At 43.8% G+C, this 19,308-nt stretch overlaps 1 protein-coding gene across 5 annotated transcripts; it reads right to left on the reverse strand.

The window, feature by feature from the left end:
• Positions 1-358: 358 nt before the first annotated feature.
• LOC137345997 (natural cytotoxicity triggering receptor 3-like) lies at positions 359-12,380 on the reverse strand. Of its 5 annotated transcripts, none has more exons than XR_010968630.1 (10): positions 12,219-12,380; positions 11,362-11,532; positions 8,235-8,282; positions 7,650-7,997; positions 6,445-6,573; positions 6,115-6,136; positions 5,980-6,014; positions 4,655-4,692; positions 3,645-3,767; positions 3,025-3,105 (listed from the first exon to the last, which is right to left on the reverse strand). XR_010968630.1 is itself a non-coding variant. In XM_068009294.1 (9 exons), exons 2-9 carry the CDS (start codon positions 11,423-11,425, stop codon positions 2,980-2,982), a joined length of 807 nt encoding a protein of 268 aa, XP_067865395.1. In that variant the 5' UTR covers positions 11,426-11,532; positions 12,219-12,380; the 3' UTR covers positions 359-2,979. The 5 variants fall into 5 exon arrangements, 3 of the variants coding, with proteins under 3 accessions (XP_067865395.1, XP_067865393.1, XP_067865396.1); XR_010968629.1 differs by having other exon boundaries at positions 4,655-4,745; XM_068009294.1 differs by lacking the exon at positions 3,645-3,767 and having other exon boundaries at positions 359-3,105; positions 7,650-7,994.
• Between the last annotated feature and the right edge of the window lie 6,928 nt (positions 12,381-19,308).

Below are 19,308 nucleotides of genomic sequence, written 5' to 3' on the forward strand. Positions count from 1 at the left end.
CACTTGCAATTTCACTCGTTTGTCTGTGGGTAACAATCCAGATGGTAGCACCCAATTTCTGTTATGACGAGGTGAGCAATGTTTCTAGAGGTCTTTGGCTGTCTTTACCTGGTCTTATTGTAACGGGGTTTAATTTTAAACACACTGTGTTTTGAGCTTGCCTTTTTGTGAATTCTTGTTCAGTGTTTTCAATTATAAGACAAAGAAGAAACGGGCTTTCTTTGGTTTGAAGCAGAAAGATTACATTTATTAAACTTTACCTTAAACTCTAATATGGCTCATGCCTACGGATATATGACATGCCCACGTTAGCATGCACATGCGATATAGACATGCAGATAGGGACAGAAAAGAGCAGAGGAAAAGATAAGTAGAACAGTTTGAGGCAATATCTTGTATTGTTTCTCGAGCTCGCTGTAATCCTTGATTGAAGATATGGTCTTGTGTTTCACTGTGGCCCAGTAGTCTTCTTAAAACCTTGCTAATGTAGGAAACCTTTAGTTTCTCTGAGTTTATGTGTATTCAACAGTTTCGGTTCCCTGAGAGATGAGCAGGCAGGACAGGAGATGTTCTCAGTCCATGAGCACATAGCATTCTCTCCTCAAATCCCTTTGTTGGGAGTTCAAATTCAAAAAATCCTCCCAGGTTTCCCAGCAGGTTAGTCATGTGACTAGCTCCTCCATGGAACAGTCTCTTCAACTTACTTTGTTGGAAGTTCAAATTTCTCGGCAACAGTTAGTCATGTGACTAAAACTGATCTGGCCACTTCTGTATATTGGAGACTCAACTGCTGGGTCCCCATTGTTTCAACATTGTCTGGTACTATGTAAATGTCCTTCCAGTCAGGGTTTACAATTTTTAAGTTTTTGTTCATGTGGCGAAATTATGTGTGCCTCAGTCTTGGCAGGTGTGGGATTTGCCTGACACACGGCACAATGGGCTGAATGGCTTCCATCTGTGTTCTATCATTCTATAGGAGGAACTAATGGAATGATGGCGGTGCAGATGTCCCCGTGTTCAACTCAGTACCAGACAGGTGTTGTATTTGACCCATCAGGGAGAGGCCATGACAGCAAGTGTGGACATTGAGAGGAAAAGCTGAAATCCTCTTTCATTTCCTCGCCCTGGGATAAATGTAGTGCCAGATGAAAGTCACCTCTTTCTACCAGCTGTGAGGGCCCCTGACAAACACTGTAACAGCCTATTCCCAGTTTTTACTGAATTGGTTCCACGGCGCAGAGACTCACATTGATTGTCACAGAAGTAGAAATCTTACTGAACCGGTAAAAGGCTGACCTCCACAGTAGAAGATTGTGGATCAAGTCCCATTCCAGGAACTGGAGCAGGGAACGTGGGCCAGTACGATAGCGAGGGAGCACGGTATTGATGGCGGCACCTTCGCTTGGATGAAGCACTGTGGACCTAGTTAAGGATGATGTAGAATATACCGTGGCACTATTGGAAGGAGGGCAGGGAACTTTCTTATGTCTCACTCAGACAATCCAACCAACCCCACAAAAATGAACTCCCCAATTATTTTAATTTGCTGTTTGAGAAACCATGTTTGGTGCAAATTTGTTGCTATAGTTCCCTGTAAGTTAACAGTGACTATTGGGTAGATCTTGGTGTTTACTGCCTGGCTGTTAATTCTGGGAGAAGTAGAAAGGAACGTTTAGATGGGATTTTTTCATGGCAGAAACATAAAGCGCTGGATTTTCCTCTCATCAAAATCAATGGAAGGAAATTCCGGCGAATTCAGTTTGAGGTATTGGAACTTCCCATCAGATTTTTATCCACACTTTGCCCTGACGGTGCTTAACGCCTGGACAGTGAAGCTAAACGTCTACCTGTATCTGCCCTAAAGTGTTCAGGTGCGAAAAGCTGTGCGACGTCCTGCAAAGTCATACTTTACAATGAGTAATATTTCTTAGGGCAGATTTTGCCCCGATCTCCTGCCGTGACTTCGCTGGAAATTCAGTGGAACTCCTGTTTAGCAATTACATCTTTCTCCGACTATACCACAGGGATCAGGAGATCACCGTCAGAGTTGATCCCACATGAAACTTAACGTAGAGTAAATATTTTTCATTAAAGGTATCACGAAAAATCAACAAAACCGTTGAGTCGACTGAGAAGAACTGATATTACGAAAATATGAAATACTATATCGGATTCTGATAACCTTTATGGAGTTATATGATGAAACTGGTTGGATTAAACAGTAACGAGTGTTAACATTCAACATGTTTACATCAATTTTAACAGATGCATGAACCTGTTTATTTAAGTGGGGTAATGTAGGGTGGCACAGTAGTGCAGTGGTTAGCACCGCAGCCTCACAGCTCCAGCGACCTGGGTTCCGTTCTGGGTACTGCCTGTGTGGAGTTTGCAAGTTCTCCCTGTGACTGTGTGGGTTTCCACTGGGTGCTCTGGTTTCCTCCCACAGCCAAAGACTTGCAGGTTGATAGGTAATTGGTCATTGTAAATTGCCCCTCGTGTAGGTATGTGGTAGGAGAATGGTGGGGATGTGGTAGGGAATATGGGATTCATGTCGAATTAGTATAAATGGGTGGTTGTTGGTTGGCACAGACTCAGTGGGCCGAAGGGCCTGTTTCAGTGCTGTATCTCTAAATAAAAATAAATAATACTCTGTAAAAATGGGGGGCAAATACATTTTATACAAACGTGATATTCTCATCTAATACCAAAGAGCCTTATGTTAAAGAATTAGAGATTCCAAACCCTCATAATTTGTACATAAGTGGATCAATGTTACTCATTAAGGTGGAGATCCAAGCATTCCTCTGGAATTTCCATGGAGAGTTGTCCCGATCTTCCCCCGTTGAAGACCAGCAGGAGCCCCAGAGATGCCAGAGTTTCCGTCGAAATTACGGCGGGAGATGGGGACAACTCTGCAGAAATTACATCCTTTGTCAGCCTCTGCGGTCTCAACACTGGGATGAATTGTATCAGCTCCGCTTACTTCACCGTGGCATACAGAACTGCTTCTTGGTTCAGGGGGTGCTCTGTTTGATTGTTCTCCCGCAGATTCAGCGTGGCGTATTGCACATTGTCTTCCTCTCTATTGAGATTATCTTCCTCTCTCTATTGAGATTAAAGTATTTCAGTGTTGAACAAAATATTATAAATTGAATATAACTTAGGCATCAAACACAGTGCAATGATTAACACCCAGCAACGACATGTTGTACAGTTTCAATGAATTATAATTTAACCGTTCAAACATTCTCAATAAATAGTATATAAGTCCACCCATCAAATATTGCACAGTTAAATAGAACAGAAAACACTGTTCTAAATATTGTTGTTCCTTTGAATAGATTTCAGTGTGTCAAAGATTGCACAATTCAATCAAATATATAACAAACAGAGGAAACAGACAACTGTTATTAAATTATTACAACTACAATGTTAAAACCCATGCATTTGAAAGCAATTCGCAATACGATCATGGCTGATCTTCGACCTCAATTCCACTTTCCCACCCGTTCCCTATATCTCCTGATTCCTTTAGAGCCGAAAAATCTGTCCATTTCAGTCTTGGATATACGCAGCAACTGAACAATCTGGGCTGGAGAATTCCCAAGATTCACAATCCTCTGAGTGAAGAAATTTCTCCTCACCTCAGTCCTTATCTTGAGATTATGTCCCCGAGTTCGAGGCTCTCCAGCCAGGTAAAACTGCCTCAGCGTCTACCCTGTCAATCTCGCTCAGAATCTTATACCTTTCAATGATATTTACAGCATCTGTGAAAAACATATTAACCCTGGTAATAACTGTTCAGGAGAACTTTCTGTTCAGAGGAAATGTTACATCCCACCAGTTATCCTGCCTTTACTATTTTCGGGCGCTGACTGACCGCCTTTGTATATCCAGCATTTCATGTTTTGACTCCAGAATTCCAGCATTTTTGTTCTTTCTTATTATCTCCACTCATCAAATTCTATGTGTTTTGTGTATATGTGCATATGTTTATATAGAGGGCTGGTTGCCTTATTTTATGTGTCTGGGTTATGCTTCATATGTGTGACTCTTGTTTGCGGATGTCTCTTATATGTGTGTGTGTGTGTTTCAGTGTGTATGGCTGTTTGAATTCTGGGACTGCAATCATGCATTTCCTGGATGCTTCTTGTTGAATTCTAACTAATATTTTAGTCCATGTTTCGATTAATTTTTAAAATTGCCGCGCCTGCGCGTAAAGCTGGCCTTTGGTACGGGCTGCAGTTTAGTTTAGTTTAGTTTAGAGATACAGCACTGAAACAGGCCCTTCGGCCCACCGAGTCTGTGCCGACCATCAACCACCCATATATACTAATCCTACACTAATCCCATATTCCTACCACATCCCCACCTGTCCCTATATTTCCCTACCACCTACCTATACTAGGGGCAAATCATAATGGCCAATTGACCTACCAACCTGCAAATCTTTTGGCTTGTTCTCGCTTTCCCTCCGTGTGGCAAATTAAACATCTACCATACATCCTCAACAAAAACAATTGAGGCCCTCCAACTTGTTTCTGTTTGTTTATATTACTACAGACAACTAAGAAAGCTTCTTAGATTATAATGTAGATGGAAAAATAAACCACAGGTCACTTGGCTTAGCAATAACATAAATAGCGTTACATACCCCATTTGTTCCTCTGCGCTCAGAGCTATTATTTGTCTCTGTAAAACAGGGGGCGGGGAAGGCGGAATGACATCGTATAAATTAATGTGATCTATACAAGAAAATACAACACACTGGGTCATAAATACACTGATGTATAATGCTATAGCATACAACATTACATTTTTGAAAACTGTAGAGCACAATGCAATGAAATATATGGTAGGATATACAGTATCTTAGAACAATATGATGCAATTAGCATAGCGCAAGATATGCTTTACAATTTACAGCCTCACAGCTCCAGCGACCCGGGTTCAGTTCTGGGTACTGCCTGTGTGGAGTTTGCAAGTTCTCCCTGTGACCGTGTGGGTTTCCGCCGGGTGCTCCAGTTTCCTACCACAGCCAAAGACCTGCAGGTTGATAGGTAAATTGGCCATTGTAAATTGTCCCTAGTGTAGGTAGGTGGGGATATGGTAGGGAATATGGGATAAATGTAGGATTAGTATAAATGGGTGGTTATTTGTCGGCACAGACTCAATGGGCCGAAGGGCCTGTTTCAGTGCTGTATCTCTCTCTGATCTAAGCTGGACAATATAAAGCAGTCAAGTTCCCCTCTGCGATTTGTAGGTACTGTATTCACATCTAATTTCTCCGCCCATTATTTTAAGTGCTTAAACTAGTGGACGAAGAAATTTGATATGAGCACGCCAAGCACTTATGGTACGAGATTAGAGCGAATATACTACAATCGTGACATTGAAACGTACATAACAATATCATGTAATAATTTCTCACAAAATCAGCGTATGATAAGAAAATCGTATAAAGTATTTTATTAACCATAAATCTTAACACTCTAAGTTGACTTTGTGACCAGAACATCTAATATGTCTCACTTAATGACTGTTCTGGAAACAGGAGTTATTGAATCAGAGAATCATTCAGCTGAGGAGAAGGCCATTCGGCCCAAGCTGCCTGTGCTGACTCTCTGAAAGAGTTACTAATTAGCCCCATTCCTGATCCTTCCACATATCCAGCAAGGTGTCCCTTTATAAGCATATATCCGACTTCCTTTTCAAAGTTGCGACTAAATCCGCTTCCATCACCCTTTCAGGCAATACATCCCCGATCATAACAATTCGTTGAGTTATAAAGAAAAACCACATCTCGCTCCGGCTTTTTCCCAGTCATTTTAAATTTGTATCCTTTAGTTACCAACAGAATCACAGATTATAACTAATAGATCATAAAATTAACCAGACTAGCAACTAGAAATCAAATTCAGTCGACTGTTTGCGTTTATCAAAAGCACTAGGCTGTACACATTTCTCTCTGTTACTCACCCTTTTCCGGGATCTCTGCGTTTATTGGATCTGGCCTGGAGCAAAAGGAGGCATCAGGAAATTTAGACGCTCGAGAAAACACCAATGAAAAAGAAAATGACGATATAAAAGAAGTAGTTCTATGTTTACAGCTACCTTGCGGGTTGCTGACGAGTGGCTGTGAGGAAAGGAAGGTGAAGACAAAAAAATTAAAGAGCTGAAGCTATTATTTCATTTGCTTCTTATTGATATAATTGGTAGCGAATGGACTGGCCAATTTAAATTTAACCCAACTCGTCGAGAAGCTGACAGGGTGGGGTTGCAATTTTACGCGTACTTGAAATCAACGGGAGAACAATATTGGGCGGGTTTAAACCCGGCGTTTCAGCCGGTTCTGTGGGTTTCCCGCCCGACGGGTGAGGTTAAAATTAGCAAAGAATTTACCATTCGCATGAAAATGTACAGAGCTACAATTGGCATCGTTACCTTTCTTAAGGCAGCTTCTGATAACAAATATGAGTACAACGCTGATCAGGAGAGACGCCACTGGTGCCGCCACATAGCCAAATGATGGGATCTTTATTATGTACTTGTCATTGCTACTGTCTTCAGAATCTGCATGAAAATGTATAGACAAGGCGGTCATGAGCAGGGTAGTGTTCACATTGAGATTGACTGTCAGTAGATATGACGCAGATTCCAATCCCTTTGAAATGTGGCGCTATACTAACATTTCTCACTGCACACATCAAACTGAGTCACGGATTAGAGCGCAAAGTGGCACGAGCGGTCAAACGGAGAGATTCCCACCCTTGAATTTACACTGTGGGAATTTCAATGGAAGGACGCTTAACTTGTTGGTGCCAATTTCCTTTCATTTAGTTGGCGGGATGTGGGGTGGTGGAAACGGGTGCGGTCTGCTCAGAATGTCGTTCCTGCCGCCGGGTTTTTCTGAATCCACTACATCCTGGGGATCCGGGAACGAAAAGACACAACTTCCCTCAGATTTACGGGAGGGTTAAGAGAAAAAGAGCGTGCAGATATTGGACTTGCCTAAACTGGGTGGTTAATGTGGTTCTGTAGGGGGCCGAGCATTTTAACGGAGGCCAATGTATTAGTTTATGTTTACATATACAGCTCCACCTCCATTTACCAAATGATAGCGAGATCTAATTTATCATTGTTTATTCTCAATAGCCTGCTTGATATCGGTATGCTGAAATAGCAAGATGCTCCTTAGGCGGCACCCAGTCTTCATTGGGTTGACTAGTTGACTGCAGTTCTGCCGAAAATTATAGGCAACTAAATTTAATTATTTTTTAAAATAACAAAATTGTCGGGATATCATCCCATGGTGTCTTTGAGAAGGTGGTGGTGAGCTGCCTTCTTGAACCGCTGCAGTCCATGTGCTGTAGGTACACTCACAGGAAGGGAGTTCCAGGATTTTGACCCAGTGACAATGACGGAACGGCGATATGTTTTTTTTAAAGTCAGGATGGTGTGTAACTTGGAATGGAACATGGACTTTCGGTGTTCCATGTAGCTATTCTCGTTGTCCTCATCGGTGCTGGAGGTCGCGGGGTTGGGAGTTCCAATCGATCTAATGGATAACCTACCCTTTCGGCCAATGCTACTCACTGGAAAAATCTCCTATTTGATTCGTAACAATAATCTCACCAGCCCAAACTTACCAGGTTTATCACGTATCACTCTCAATGTGGTCCCGGCTCCAGACGCTACTCCGATTCCGATCATCACGTTGCAAAAATAGAAACCGGTATCCTCCGGTTTCAGCTCGATTATTCTAATCGAGGCGTCTCTCCTCCTGCTGAAATCCTCTTTACTTGGCCCGAACACCCTACCTCGGAATTCGGCCGTACGGTTGGAAACTTCATTTCCCTGTTTCGTGCCTCGGTGCCATTTGTAGTCGCCGATTCCAGTGGGACCTTCATATGTGCAGTTGAGGTTGACGGTCTCTCCCACCGCCTTGCTGAGAGATTCCGGCCTCTGAATTACTGTGATTTTACCTACAGTAACTGCTGCAAATGGATAAACAGAATTACCATGGCGCTGTGATAAGGGAAAATTAATGTCTAATTACGTGATGCGGCATTTAATTAAAGTCATTATGAAATTAATGGAATTGAAAATGAGTCTATTTCAATAACAGGCGGGCACTGCGCAACGCCAATTTTGCGCCCAGCCGTCAAGTTGAAAATCTACCGTATGTGTGCGTGTGAACCTGGTGTGCCAGAAATGATCAAAAGACTGCTTACCGGAGAAAATGGCGATTGCCCAGGTAACTGCAGCCCAATCCATTCTCTCTGTAGGCGATAGAACAACTTCAGAAAATACTTCCATTGGTATACAGACAGGAAAATTTGAGCAATGCAGTGGAACCTGAGTTCGATTCCGGATATGAGCGACGGAAAAAAATGAAGTGCAGGCTGTTTACAGAATCGCAGTTTTTTTTTCTGGCAAATTGTCTTAACGACCCCGCCCCGCCTCTTGCACACACACACACGCACACACTCACATTCTGTCTCAATGGCACTTCACAGCTGAAGCACACACTTGGGCTGGGTTGTTAGCTTCACCAAGTAACTTGGGTAGATAATTAGCTGAGGATAGGGAAGAGAGTAAAAGTGAATGATTCCCCCCCCCCCCCCTCCCCCTGACTATGGTGAGAACTATGCAATAGAGATTCCTAGGGGTGGGTATTAGGACCATTGCTCCTTTTTGTTATGTCAAAACCATCTGGACTTGTGTATAAGGAGTGAAGTTTCGAAATTTGTAGATGATATAAAACGTGGCAACGTGGTAAATAGTAATTGTAGCTGAGTTCAGGGCAACATCAACAGATTGGTACAATGGGCATTTACGCGGCAGATGCGATTTAATGCCGATAAGTGTGCACTTTGGAAGGGAGAACTTGAAGAGGCAGTATAATCTAAACGATAGTATTTTGAAGGGGCGCAAGCGACCCTGGGGGTGAACATTCACAAACTTTTAAGGCAGTAGGGCAAGTTGATAAGGCAGTTAAGAAAGCGTATTGGATATTTGGCTTTGTAAATGGGGGAATCGAATTCAAAATCAAGAACGTCATGCTAAAGTTTTGCAAATCAGTGATGAGGCGTCGGCTGGAGTATTGTGTATAATTGTGGGCACCACACTTTAGGGGGATGTCAAGGCCTTGGAGAGAGTACAGAGGAGGTTTATCAGGATGGTACCAGCAGTGAGGGTCTTCAGTTATGAGGAGAGTTTGGAGAAGCTGCGATTGTTCTCCATAACTGGAGAAAGTTAAGGCGAGAAATGATAAAGGTGTTCGAAATAAGAGATTGTCATCGACCAAGTAGGGAGCAACTGTTTCCTGTGGCTGGTGGGTCGGGAACCAGAGGTCATGGATTTAAAATAATTGGGAAAAGAATTAGAGGCGAAATGGGGAGAAATGTCTTCACCCAGAGGGTTGTTAAGGACTGGAAAACTACCTGAAAGGGCGGTCGAATCAGGTTCTTTGACCAAATTAGACATTTAATTGAAGAGAACTAATCTGCAGGGTTTGTGGGGAAAAGCAGGGGTGTGAGGCTCAATTGGACAGTTGACATTGCAACAGGCATGACGGGCCAAATGGCCTCCTCCTGCGTGGTCGGATTCTACGATACTACCGCCTGGGCCTCAAACATACTCTGGACAGTGCACAGAGAGGAAATGTGGCTGGGAAGATCCCACGTCTCTTACAGCACCCGACGGATTTTCCTTTCTGCGCTCCGCCCAGGCAGTGATTAACTAGATCTGAAAGACGGAATTTTAACACACTCTTCCTCATCCGCACAGATGAGCTCTTTCACGGACAGGCTGCATTCTCTCACACAGAGGGGCACAATCCTAGTGATATGCATACATAGCGATTCTGGACGTGGCTGTGAAAATGCTCTCTATTGATCCGTCCCAGCTAAATGGGAAACTGGTTCTAAAAGAGAGGAATTATAATTGTTGGAATTATACTTTTGTTCAGGAACCCATTTCCCGTGTAAATGCTATTGGACCTGTTTCTATGTTTCCTTTGACACCTTTTAAAACAGGTAAGGATTATTTAACATTTAATGCAATTTCATTTGCACCAGAACAACAAAACAACTAGTATTCTCATCGTTTGACTAAGTCGTGAGTCATGTCCAGTGTGGTCGAGCTATATGTAACACCGCTATTAAACCAAGCAAGTCGGAGTTTGATAAAAATTAATTCAATTACACCGAGAACAAAAAAAACATAAACGGGTTGTCAATTTCAGGAATGATTGAATTCCTGAACTTGAAATGAACAGGAACACAAGTAGAGGTTTGAAAAGGTAAAAAAAAAAAAGCCAATGCAGAAAATCTGAAACAGCAAAATGAAAGAGTTGGAAATAGGCAATTGTTCAGTCAGCATTTGGAGTGAAATGGACGGGGTAACATTCCGGTGCTGGCGCACTATTACCGTCCCACTTCAGACTTTAACCCTGGCTCGCTCTTTCAAATGTTTGGAAAATGCGCTCTTGGTGCAGAATAACCAGGGAGGAAACGATGAGAGGGCCTGAACAACTTGCAATTGCCGCTTCTAGCAATGCGCCTGCAAGCAGAATTAGTGTTTGTACCGAAGAAGGGTCACTGACCCGAAACGTTAACTCTGCTTCTCTTTCCACAGAAGCTGCCAGATCTGCTGAATGGTTCCAGCATTTCTTGTGTTTGTATTAGTGTTTGTACCCCCCAGCGCCCGCAGTTTCCCCTTCAGCGCCTCGTGTCAAAGCCTTGTTGCACCGCACCTGTTGTCCTCACCCCTATCTATCCTCTCTATCTCTACAATACTGGAATCTCCCCTGATTAGAAAACTGCAGCATTCCCCATAACAAGAACTTTAAAAAGCTCGAAAGCCTGAATCACAATTCAAGTCTCCAGTTAGTCTTCTAGTTATAGGTATTAAGAAAGACTGCACAGGCTAGGGGATCTTGTTTCTCTAGGAGACGGCTGAGGGGAGACCTAATAGAGGTACTTAAAATTATGAAGGGGTAGATGCAGAGAAGATGTTTATATTTGTGGAAGAGTTCAAAATTAGGTGTCATAAATATAAGGTAGTAACTAGTAAATCCAGTAAGGAATTCAGGACAAACCTCTTTAACCAGGGAGTGATGAGAATACGGAACGTGCTGACACGTAGAATCGTTGAAGTGAATCGCAAAGGTGCATGTAAAGGGAAGCTAGATAAGTACATGAAGGAAAACGAATTGATAAGATTAGCTGAGGTAGGGTGGGAGGTGGCCTGTTTGGAAAACAAACAGTGACAGACCAGTTGGGCCGAATGGCCTGTTTCTGTGCTGTAAATAGAATGTAATGTTCGGCGCAAACATCGCACCATTAGCCTACTCACCTTGTGCTAACAATCGACAGCAGCTTCCAAATAATAATTCGCCTTTGGGACCCTTAGCTCGCATTATCCCGTCTGTGCTGCACCATTGTCCTCAAGACTGTACATCTTGATGGATAAAATTCAGGGCGCAGGGAGAGAAACTCCTGGCAACAATGTACTGTTGATCAGAAACTAGGAGAAAATGAAATTATGGAATGTGATCTTTAAGTAAACGTGTCCTTGTGCCTGTTGGCAGAGAGAGCAGGTAATTGCTTTAGTACCTTGATGAAGGATCAAGTCTCATAGTGGAGAAGATCTGCCAATATTCAAAGCAATCGTATCGGAATATTGTGACCTGCAATAGCTTTGATTTATAAGGGGACAAGACAAGGAAGACTTTAAGGGCGTGGGGAGGGACGGTAAGGAGAATCAGCTCAGAGTAGGTCGCTGCAGTGGAAGAGCTGTGGCGGGGGAGAGTGCGACGGGGCGAATGATCTCTAAATACAGTTTCTATGAGTCAGAGACCAAATTACCCCGGGAGCTGCTACATGCAAAGCCCTACCTCACCTCAACCCCAGTGGAGGTAGTGGAACAGAAAGGAGTAGGGAAACATTCCTCTCATCTCTGTTTGGAGGGCACGCTTGGAAATCAGCTTTCAGGGAAGTAGTGAAGAGTGAGACACATCCAAACGCAAGGTGCCGGTGGTTTGTGTTACTTTCATGTGTGATTGTTGAGTGTAGACAGACAATCAGGGGCATAAAGTCCAGTTAACAGTTTCCTCATAAACACAGCTGGAGATTCCCCTCGAAAGGATGGAAAATTAGTGAAACTAAACTGGGCAGCGGAATTGTCAGCTCAGCATGTTCTAATGTGTTTACCTCCTCTATGACTCAGTGGGTAGCAATCCCCTCTCTGGGTCCGGCGTTTGTGAGATCACGTCCTACTCCAGAGACTTGAGTATGAAGTCTGGGCTGACACTTCCAGTGCAGTGTTGAGCGAGTGCGGTATTGTTGGAGGTGCTGTCTTTTAGACGAGCAGTTCAACTGAGAAAAAAGCAAAATACTGCAGATGCTGGAAATCTGAAATAGAAGCAAGAAATGCCGGAAATACTCAGCAGGTCTGGCAGCATCTGTAGAGAGAGAAGCAGAGTTAACGTTAATCTGAGTCCTGGTCTCTCCTCTCAAGATCCCACAGCATAATTTCAAAGGAGAACAGGTGAGCTCTCCCAATGTTCTGGACCACTATTTATCCGCCAACCAACATCATTGAGAAAACGTACCTGGCCCTTATCGCATTGCAGTGGGATCTTGCTGTGCACAAATTGGCTGCTGCGTTTCTTACGTTACAACAGTAACTACACTTGAAAAGTTGTCCATTGACTGTGAGACACTTTGGGACGTCCTGAGGTAGTAAAAGGCGTTGACTAAATGCAAGCCTCTTTATTTATGCAGTTATTTCCCCCTATTCTATAGTCCAAAGCCGTTGGCTTATTTGAACAGAGTTGAATCTTGGACCAATCCAACAAAAGGCTCAGTAAACGACAATTTTCAAACAACCTGAAAGTAAAATTGTATTGTTTCTTTACAGTGACTGATTCACTTCTTTCTAAACACAGTTGAAGGGAGATTTCTTCCAGGTCAGCAGCGGTTTTGTTATTGGTTTAGAATCCATGTTCCTCTATTCTACCCCGGTGGACAGCTGGTTGGAAATAAATTATGAGTAGTTGCAGCCTCTAGATTGACATCTGATCCATGCAGTGACAACAGTCCCCCTGCCATCAACGTGACAATCATGTGAATGTAACTACTAGTGATACCAATCACCTCGGATGGAGGGGAAACACAGAGGGGGTCTGGGGAGCGGGGAGAGAGCAGGGGTGGGGGAAGAAGGGGTCTGGAGGGTGGGGGGAGAGGAGGTCTGGGGGGGTGGGGGGACAGGGGGAGTGGGGAGAGCGTGGCTGAAGACCTTGCTGGTGCTGGGTGCGCCATCCTCCTTCCCCCCCCCCCCCCCCCCCGCTGATAGCCCCCAACCCCCCACCGCCCTGTTCATCCCCGCCCACTCACTCACACACACCACCACCCACCCACCTCCCCCCCCCCCTCGCTCGCTCAGTCCCCCCCACCCCCCATTGTGTGCTGTCATGTGTTTAGGTTGCCATCGTGTGATTATTTGAGTAGCGCCATCTTTAATCCTGGCAGCTGCCCGACGTCGTAGACTGTGACGTTTTAGTGGCACAGGCTGCATTTGCGCATATAAAAACAAGAAATGCTGGAACCACTCAGCAGGTCTGGCAGCATCTGTGGAAAGAGAAGCAGAGTTAACTTTTCCGGTCAGTGACCCTTCTTGGGAACTAGCAAATATTGGAAATGTCAAAGGTTATAAGCAAGTGAGCCGGGGTGGGGCAAGAGATAACAAAGGGAATGGTGTAGATTGGACAAATCCACATAGCTGCGCATGTGCCATTGCAGCGCCACCTAGTGGTTGCGTTGTCAGCAAACGAAGCCTTCATCAAGATAGCAGTCGATGCGATTTGGCAGCTACACAAATAAATGTTTCAAGTGCACATCAGCTGGGACAGGTGGAAAGACAGATGAAAGTTTTTCGCCGGACGCAGCGGCTGTAATAGACCACAGGCTTGAGGTGTTGTGTTTCATTTTTCCACTATTCGCAGCTCTTTCCAACCGACCCGCTCCTGTGCTGTTTTGCTTTTAGAATAATAGAAAGCGGCCGACTGGGTGAACAGCGCAAATTGGAGATAATTTCAAGTCTTTTTATTGCAAGTTTCAAATAATTTGAATTAGAAGTTAACTGAACTGCGATTGCACGCCATCTCCCTCCTCCTGTTTATTATTCTACTAGTTAGGCGTTAGCGATAAGCTAAACCATAAAACAGCATTATACATAAGTTTACTTAATACATGCACCAGAGGGAAATGTATATCCCCTATTAAAACATTCTTGCAGTTTGAAATTGAAGGTGAGCTCAGGTGTTGAGTGTGCAGAATAAGATTCCCACTGTAAAGACACAATGCATATATCAAGCTCTGTGTGCGCAGTCCAGTTTATCAAGTGCTGACAGGATAACTACAATAATACCACAACAGAAACAAAAAAATCCCGAGGTGCTTCACGACACGTAAGGAGTCCGAATGGACCCAAATGGCTAGAAGTTAGTTCACCTGGTTTGGTTTAACGAGGGTCTTAACGAAGTTAAGGGAGCAAGAGAGGCAACGGCGTTTCGGGAGGGAATTCCGGAATTTGGGACCACGGCGGCTGAAGGCATGCTGAATTCATGGTGAAATGCAGCGGTGAAAGGAAGGGGTCAGTGTGAGAGGGAGGAAGAGTTTGGAATGGGTGCATAGCACTGAATGAGGTTACAGAGATAAAGCGAGTGGGGGAGGGGAGGCGGGGTGAGATCGGGAGGCCGAATTAAAAGCCATGCTGATCTTTTCAAATTCGATACTCTGAGGGGCGGGGGCTGAATGTAATTCGGCGTGATTTCTGAGCAGGTCTTCCGGCTCCTGGAGAATCTGTGATGGGGTATTTTCTAGGGGAGCATTTAATGACAGTCGCAGCTGGCAGAGACACGTGAAGTACTTTTGAGATGTCCTGGGGACGTGGAAGGCGCTATATTAATGCAAGTTTGTCATGCATGGTTAACTCAATGCAGCAAATGAAAATAACACAAGCAAGTTGAGAGTATATGAAATGACACAATGTGATTATATACCTTAAGTTCCGCGTCTTCTCTGTGTTGTGCCTTCACCGTGCTTATGACATCTGCTATTTAACAGTATAAATCAGAAAATATAGGGAGAAAAACTTGGACTATATAGAAGTTTACAGAACCATAGAGGTTTACCTGGGTTCGCTATGAGACGGATAAAATTATGAGGGGACTAGATAGAGTGGATAGGAAAGACCCATTTCCCTTAGCAGAGAGGTTAATAACCAGGGAGTATAGATTGAATGTAATTGGTAGAAGTATAAGAGGAGAACGTTTTCACCCAGAAAGTGGAACAGGTCCGGAATATAGTGCCTGAACGAGTGCTGGAGGCAGAAACCCTCATCTCAATTAATATAAGCACTTCGGTATGTACTTTAACCGAGAGGGCTGTGAATCAAGAACTGGAAAGTGGGATTTGGCTGGCTGGCTCTGTCTGGGGCGGCACAGACTCGATGGGCCGAATGTCCTCCTTCTGTGCCGTACATTTTCTAAGCGTCTATATTTTTATTTTCAAGAATCGAAGCTCGTTCTGAAATAACGTATGAAAGCGAAATGTGCTTTTCCCCTGTTAACCAAACGAACCCCTTTATCAGCGTTAACTCAAAACACTTTTATTGTTGCGGTCTTAACGTCTTCAACATTTATGCCGTTTCGCGAGGTTTCCGCTGATGTTCCGTCGAAACTGGGGCGAAGGGCGAGTCCCCGCGGAAATGTTACGCACAAAGTGTTATAAACTCCCACATCATCTTCAAATGTAAATGAAATACTTAATCCGCTGTAAAGTTCCTTTCTTGGTCTGATCAGTAGCTGTGACTGACATAAGTGTAAAGCCGCAATTCAATTGCTGGATGACTGGTTGTAAAGTGCTATGCTCTGGTCCAGCATCATGATGCCAAGTCTGCATGCTGTGTAATGATTGTTCAGGCTTTAAGTTAATAAGATCCAAGAGCGGAGCGAGGATAAAGCAGCAGCAGAGAGACAGAGAGAGAAAGGGGGGAACAGCGGTGCTTTTAATGCAAGTACACGGATACTTAAACTGTCATCGGGCTGTAAGACTGAACGTCCAACAAGAGTAAACAAAAACTCGCTAAGTGGCCACACAGGTCAAAGAGTCACGTGGAGTAAATGTACTGGTCAGCCTCTAATTTACACTAAATTGAACATCTATAAAGTAAGACGAGGTGGATTAATTACTATAAAAACTAAAGCCAATTTGATAATTTATCACATTATTACAAGCAGTGTGAAGTTAATTAATCAGATCTAGAAGGTAAAGTTCAAGTCAAATAAGAAATTGTACCACTAAAGAGTTCTGAATATTCCACTAAATTAAAATCTGGGGTATATCGATGAGACAAGGAAAAAACATTTATGTAAACCACCTATAAAATAAAGAGACGTCAGCACAGGAGAAGCAGCTTAGTTTAGTTTAGAGATACAGCACTGAAACAGGCCCTTCGGCCCACCGAGTCTGTGCCGACCATCAACCACCCATTTTATACTAATCCTACACTAATTCCACATTACTACCACATCCCCACCTGTCCCTATATTTCCCTACCACCTACCTATACTAGGGGCAATTTATAAAGGCCAATTAACCTATCAACCTGCAAGTCTTCGGCATGTGGGAGGAAACCGGAGCACCCGGAGGAAACCCACGCAGACACAGGGAGAACTTGCAAACTCTACACAGGCAGTATCCGGAATTGAACCCGGGTCGCTGGAACTGTGACGCTGCGGTGCGAACCACTGCGCCACTGTGAGTGGTGAGTAGCTGGTGAGTCTTCATTTATTTAATGGTCTAATAAATAGAGGCATGGCAGGGCAGCTGGGACCCGTGGAGTGCGTATCCTGTTCCATGAACTCCAGGACGCTTCTCATGTCCTGGACAACTCCACATTGCAGGAATGTCATCAGCTGCAGCAGCTCAATCTTCATATTTTGGATCTTGAGCAGGAGCCTGTGTCACCATGGTGCATCTGTAAGGCTGAGAACTATTTAGATAGCACCTCACCTTCACCCGCCCCAGCAGCCTCCAGATTCAATGGATCACCCATTTCCACCACCTCCAGCGTAATGTCACCATCAAACACAAATTCCCCTTCCCTTCTTTCAATCTAGTACACTGTATTCACTGCTCACAATATGGTTTCCTCTACACTGGGGAGATCAAATGCAGACTGGCTGACTGCATTGTGCAAGTGTGACCCACCACCTCCTCCCCCCCCCCCCCCCCCCCAAGCTTCCTGTCACCTGTGATTTTAATTCTTTACCTTGCTCCCACTCTGACCTCTCTGTCCTCAGCCTCCTCCCCTCTTCCAATGAAGCTCAAAGTAAGCTCCATGAACAGCACATCAACTTTCAATTTGGCACTTTACAGCCTTCCGGACTCAACACTGAGCTCAACAATTTTAGATCGTAACTCCTGCCCCCATTTGGTTTCCTATTTCTTTGCTGGCTTGGTTTTCTTTCTCCTGTTTCCCTCATTCCTTCTTCTTTTCTTTTAGATTGCAGCTATTAAGGATCCCGCCATTTATACCTCCTCGAGAAACATCTTTTGTTTCTTTACTTGTCTTATTACCACTTCCTTTGGCTTTGCATCATGAAATCTTTTGTCATTTACTCTCTCCTATCCCACCCTATCGCAGACCTTCCTTTTTGTTTTGCCCCTTCTCACTTTCACTTGTTCAAAACTATTTCTATTTAAACCAATTACATTTCTAACTTTTCCCAGTTCTGATGAAAAGTCACAGACCTGTTCCACTCCCTCTCCACAGATGCTGCCTGACCTGCCGAATATTTCGAGCACTTAGTGTATATTTATATATATATATACAATGTAATGTGCAAAAACGTCTGTTGATTCCCTTAAAAAAAAGCTTGCCTCCTATTCACAAATACCCCAGTGCAATTTTCAAACTAATCTGGACGGGTAAAACAGGGCAAACAAAACACACGTCCTCTGTCGTTACAGTGGTTGAAACAAATGCTGTATGAATTGGATACCGGACTGGGAAAGGCAGATGTGTGTGTGTTACAGTTTAAGGCAGGATAATTAGTCATAGAGCCATAGAGTTATACAGCACAGAAACAGGCCCTTCGTCCCACCTTGTCGGTGCCGGCCATCAAGCACCTATCTATTCCAATCCCATTTTCCAGCACTTGGCTCTTAGCCTTGCATGCTATGGTGTTTCAAGTGCTCATCTTTCAAGTGAGTTGGTCAGTGCCCCAGTCCTAAAATCACCAATGCATTGTTGCCAATTTTTACAATATTACTATGTTGGAGCATTATCGGTATAGTTTGCATGAAAAATCTAATCTGCAAAGAACTGAAAACTCAATCAAGGCTACAGCCTTCTGCGGTGTTTCGTTTGTTTCCTGTTTGTTCCTTAACTTTACTTCTCACGCACTTAGTCAAAAGTTCCCCTTTAAGTTTAAGCTTACCTCATAAGCGTTTCTTTGCTAAATGTTGTTTTATTTGAAAGCTTTGTTCCATTACGTACTTACACCCACACACACACATATAGGTGTGTATATATAGAACTCTAATTGTATCAAATCCGGTCGCCCGGTCAGGTATGAGAAAAAGGACTGTGCAGAGCGTGTGTTTGCACCAGGGGCTTAATAAGACCTTTCTGCATAGGTGTCAGCCGCTATGGTCAGCAGAGACTTGCAGGCTCTTCAGATTCCTCCCCCTTGTATTAGTCAGAATGCAGAGTCTATTCTGGGGTTCAATTCAGTCTCGCCAGGTCAATGCGAATACTGACGCTGTGTCGATGCTAATGTGCTTGGCTGCCCAGCCCAACCTGTTAACCTCAGTAAGTCTGTTGTAAACTTACAGGTGAAATCCTATAAATATTCTGGCGACAGGTCAGTAAGGAAAGATTGACAAGCAACGGAAATGTGTTTAACAGGTGAGAAAAGAAACAGGGTTGCGACGTGGAAACTCGGGAGCAATTGCAGAGAAACACTCACTGGTGTTAGGCCCATGTTGCTTTCAATTGACTTTCCTTTTAAACGATCCTCTTCCAAGATTGCACCCACCGCGTTTTGCTTTGTAAATTCACTGCAATCTATAATTCGAGCTGCACCGGCCCGTCGAGCCATTCAATAATACCATGCTGATCTACCTCAACTTCACTGGCCCGCCGTTTTCCCATATCCATTAATTCCTTTAGTGCCCAAAAGTCGATCGGTCTCTATCTTAAATATACTCAATGACTGAACATCCAAAGCCC

The sequence above is a fragment of the Heterodontus francisci genome, chromosome 29, assembly GCF_036365525.1.
Source record: "Heterodontus francisci isolate sHetFra1 chromosome 29, sHetFra1.hap1, whole genome shotgun sequence".
Classification (NCBI taxonomy): domain Eukaryota; kingdom Metazoa; phylum Chordata; class Chondrichthyes; order Heterodontiformes; family Heterodontidae; genus Heterodontus; species Heterodontus francisci.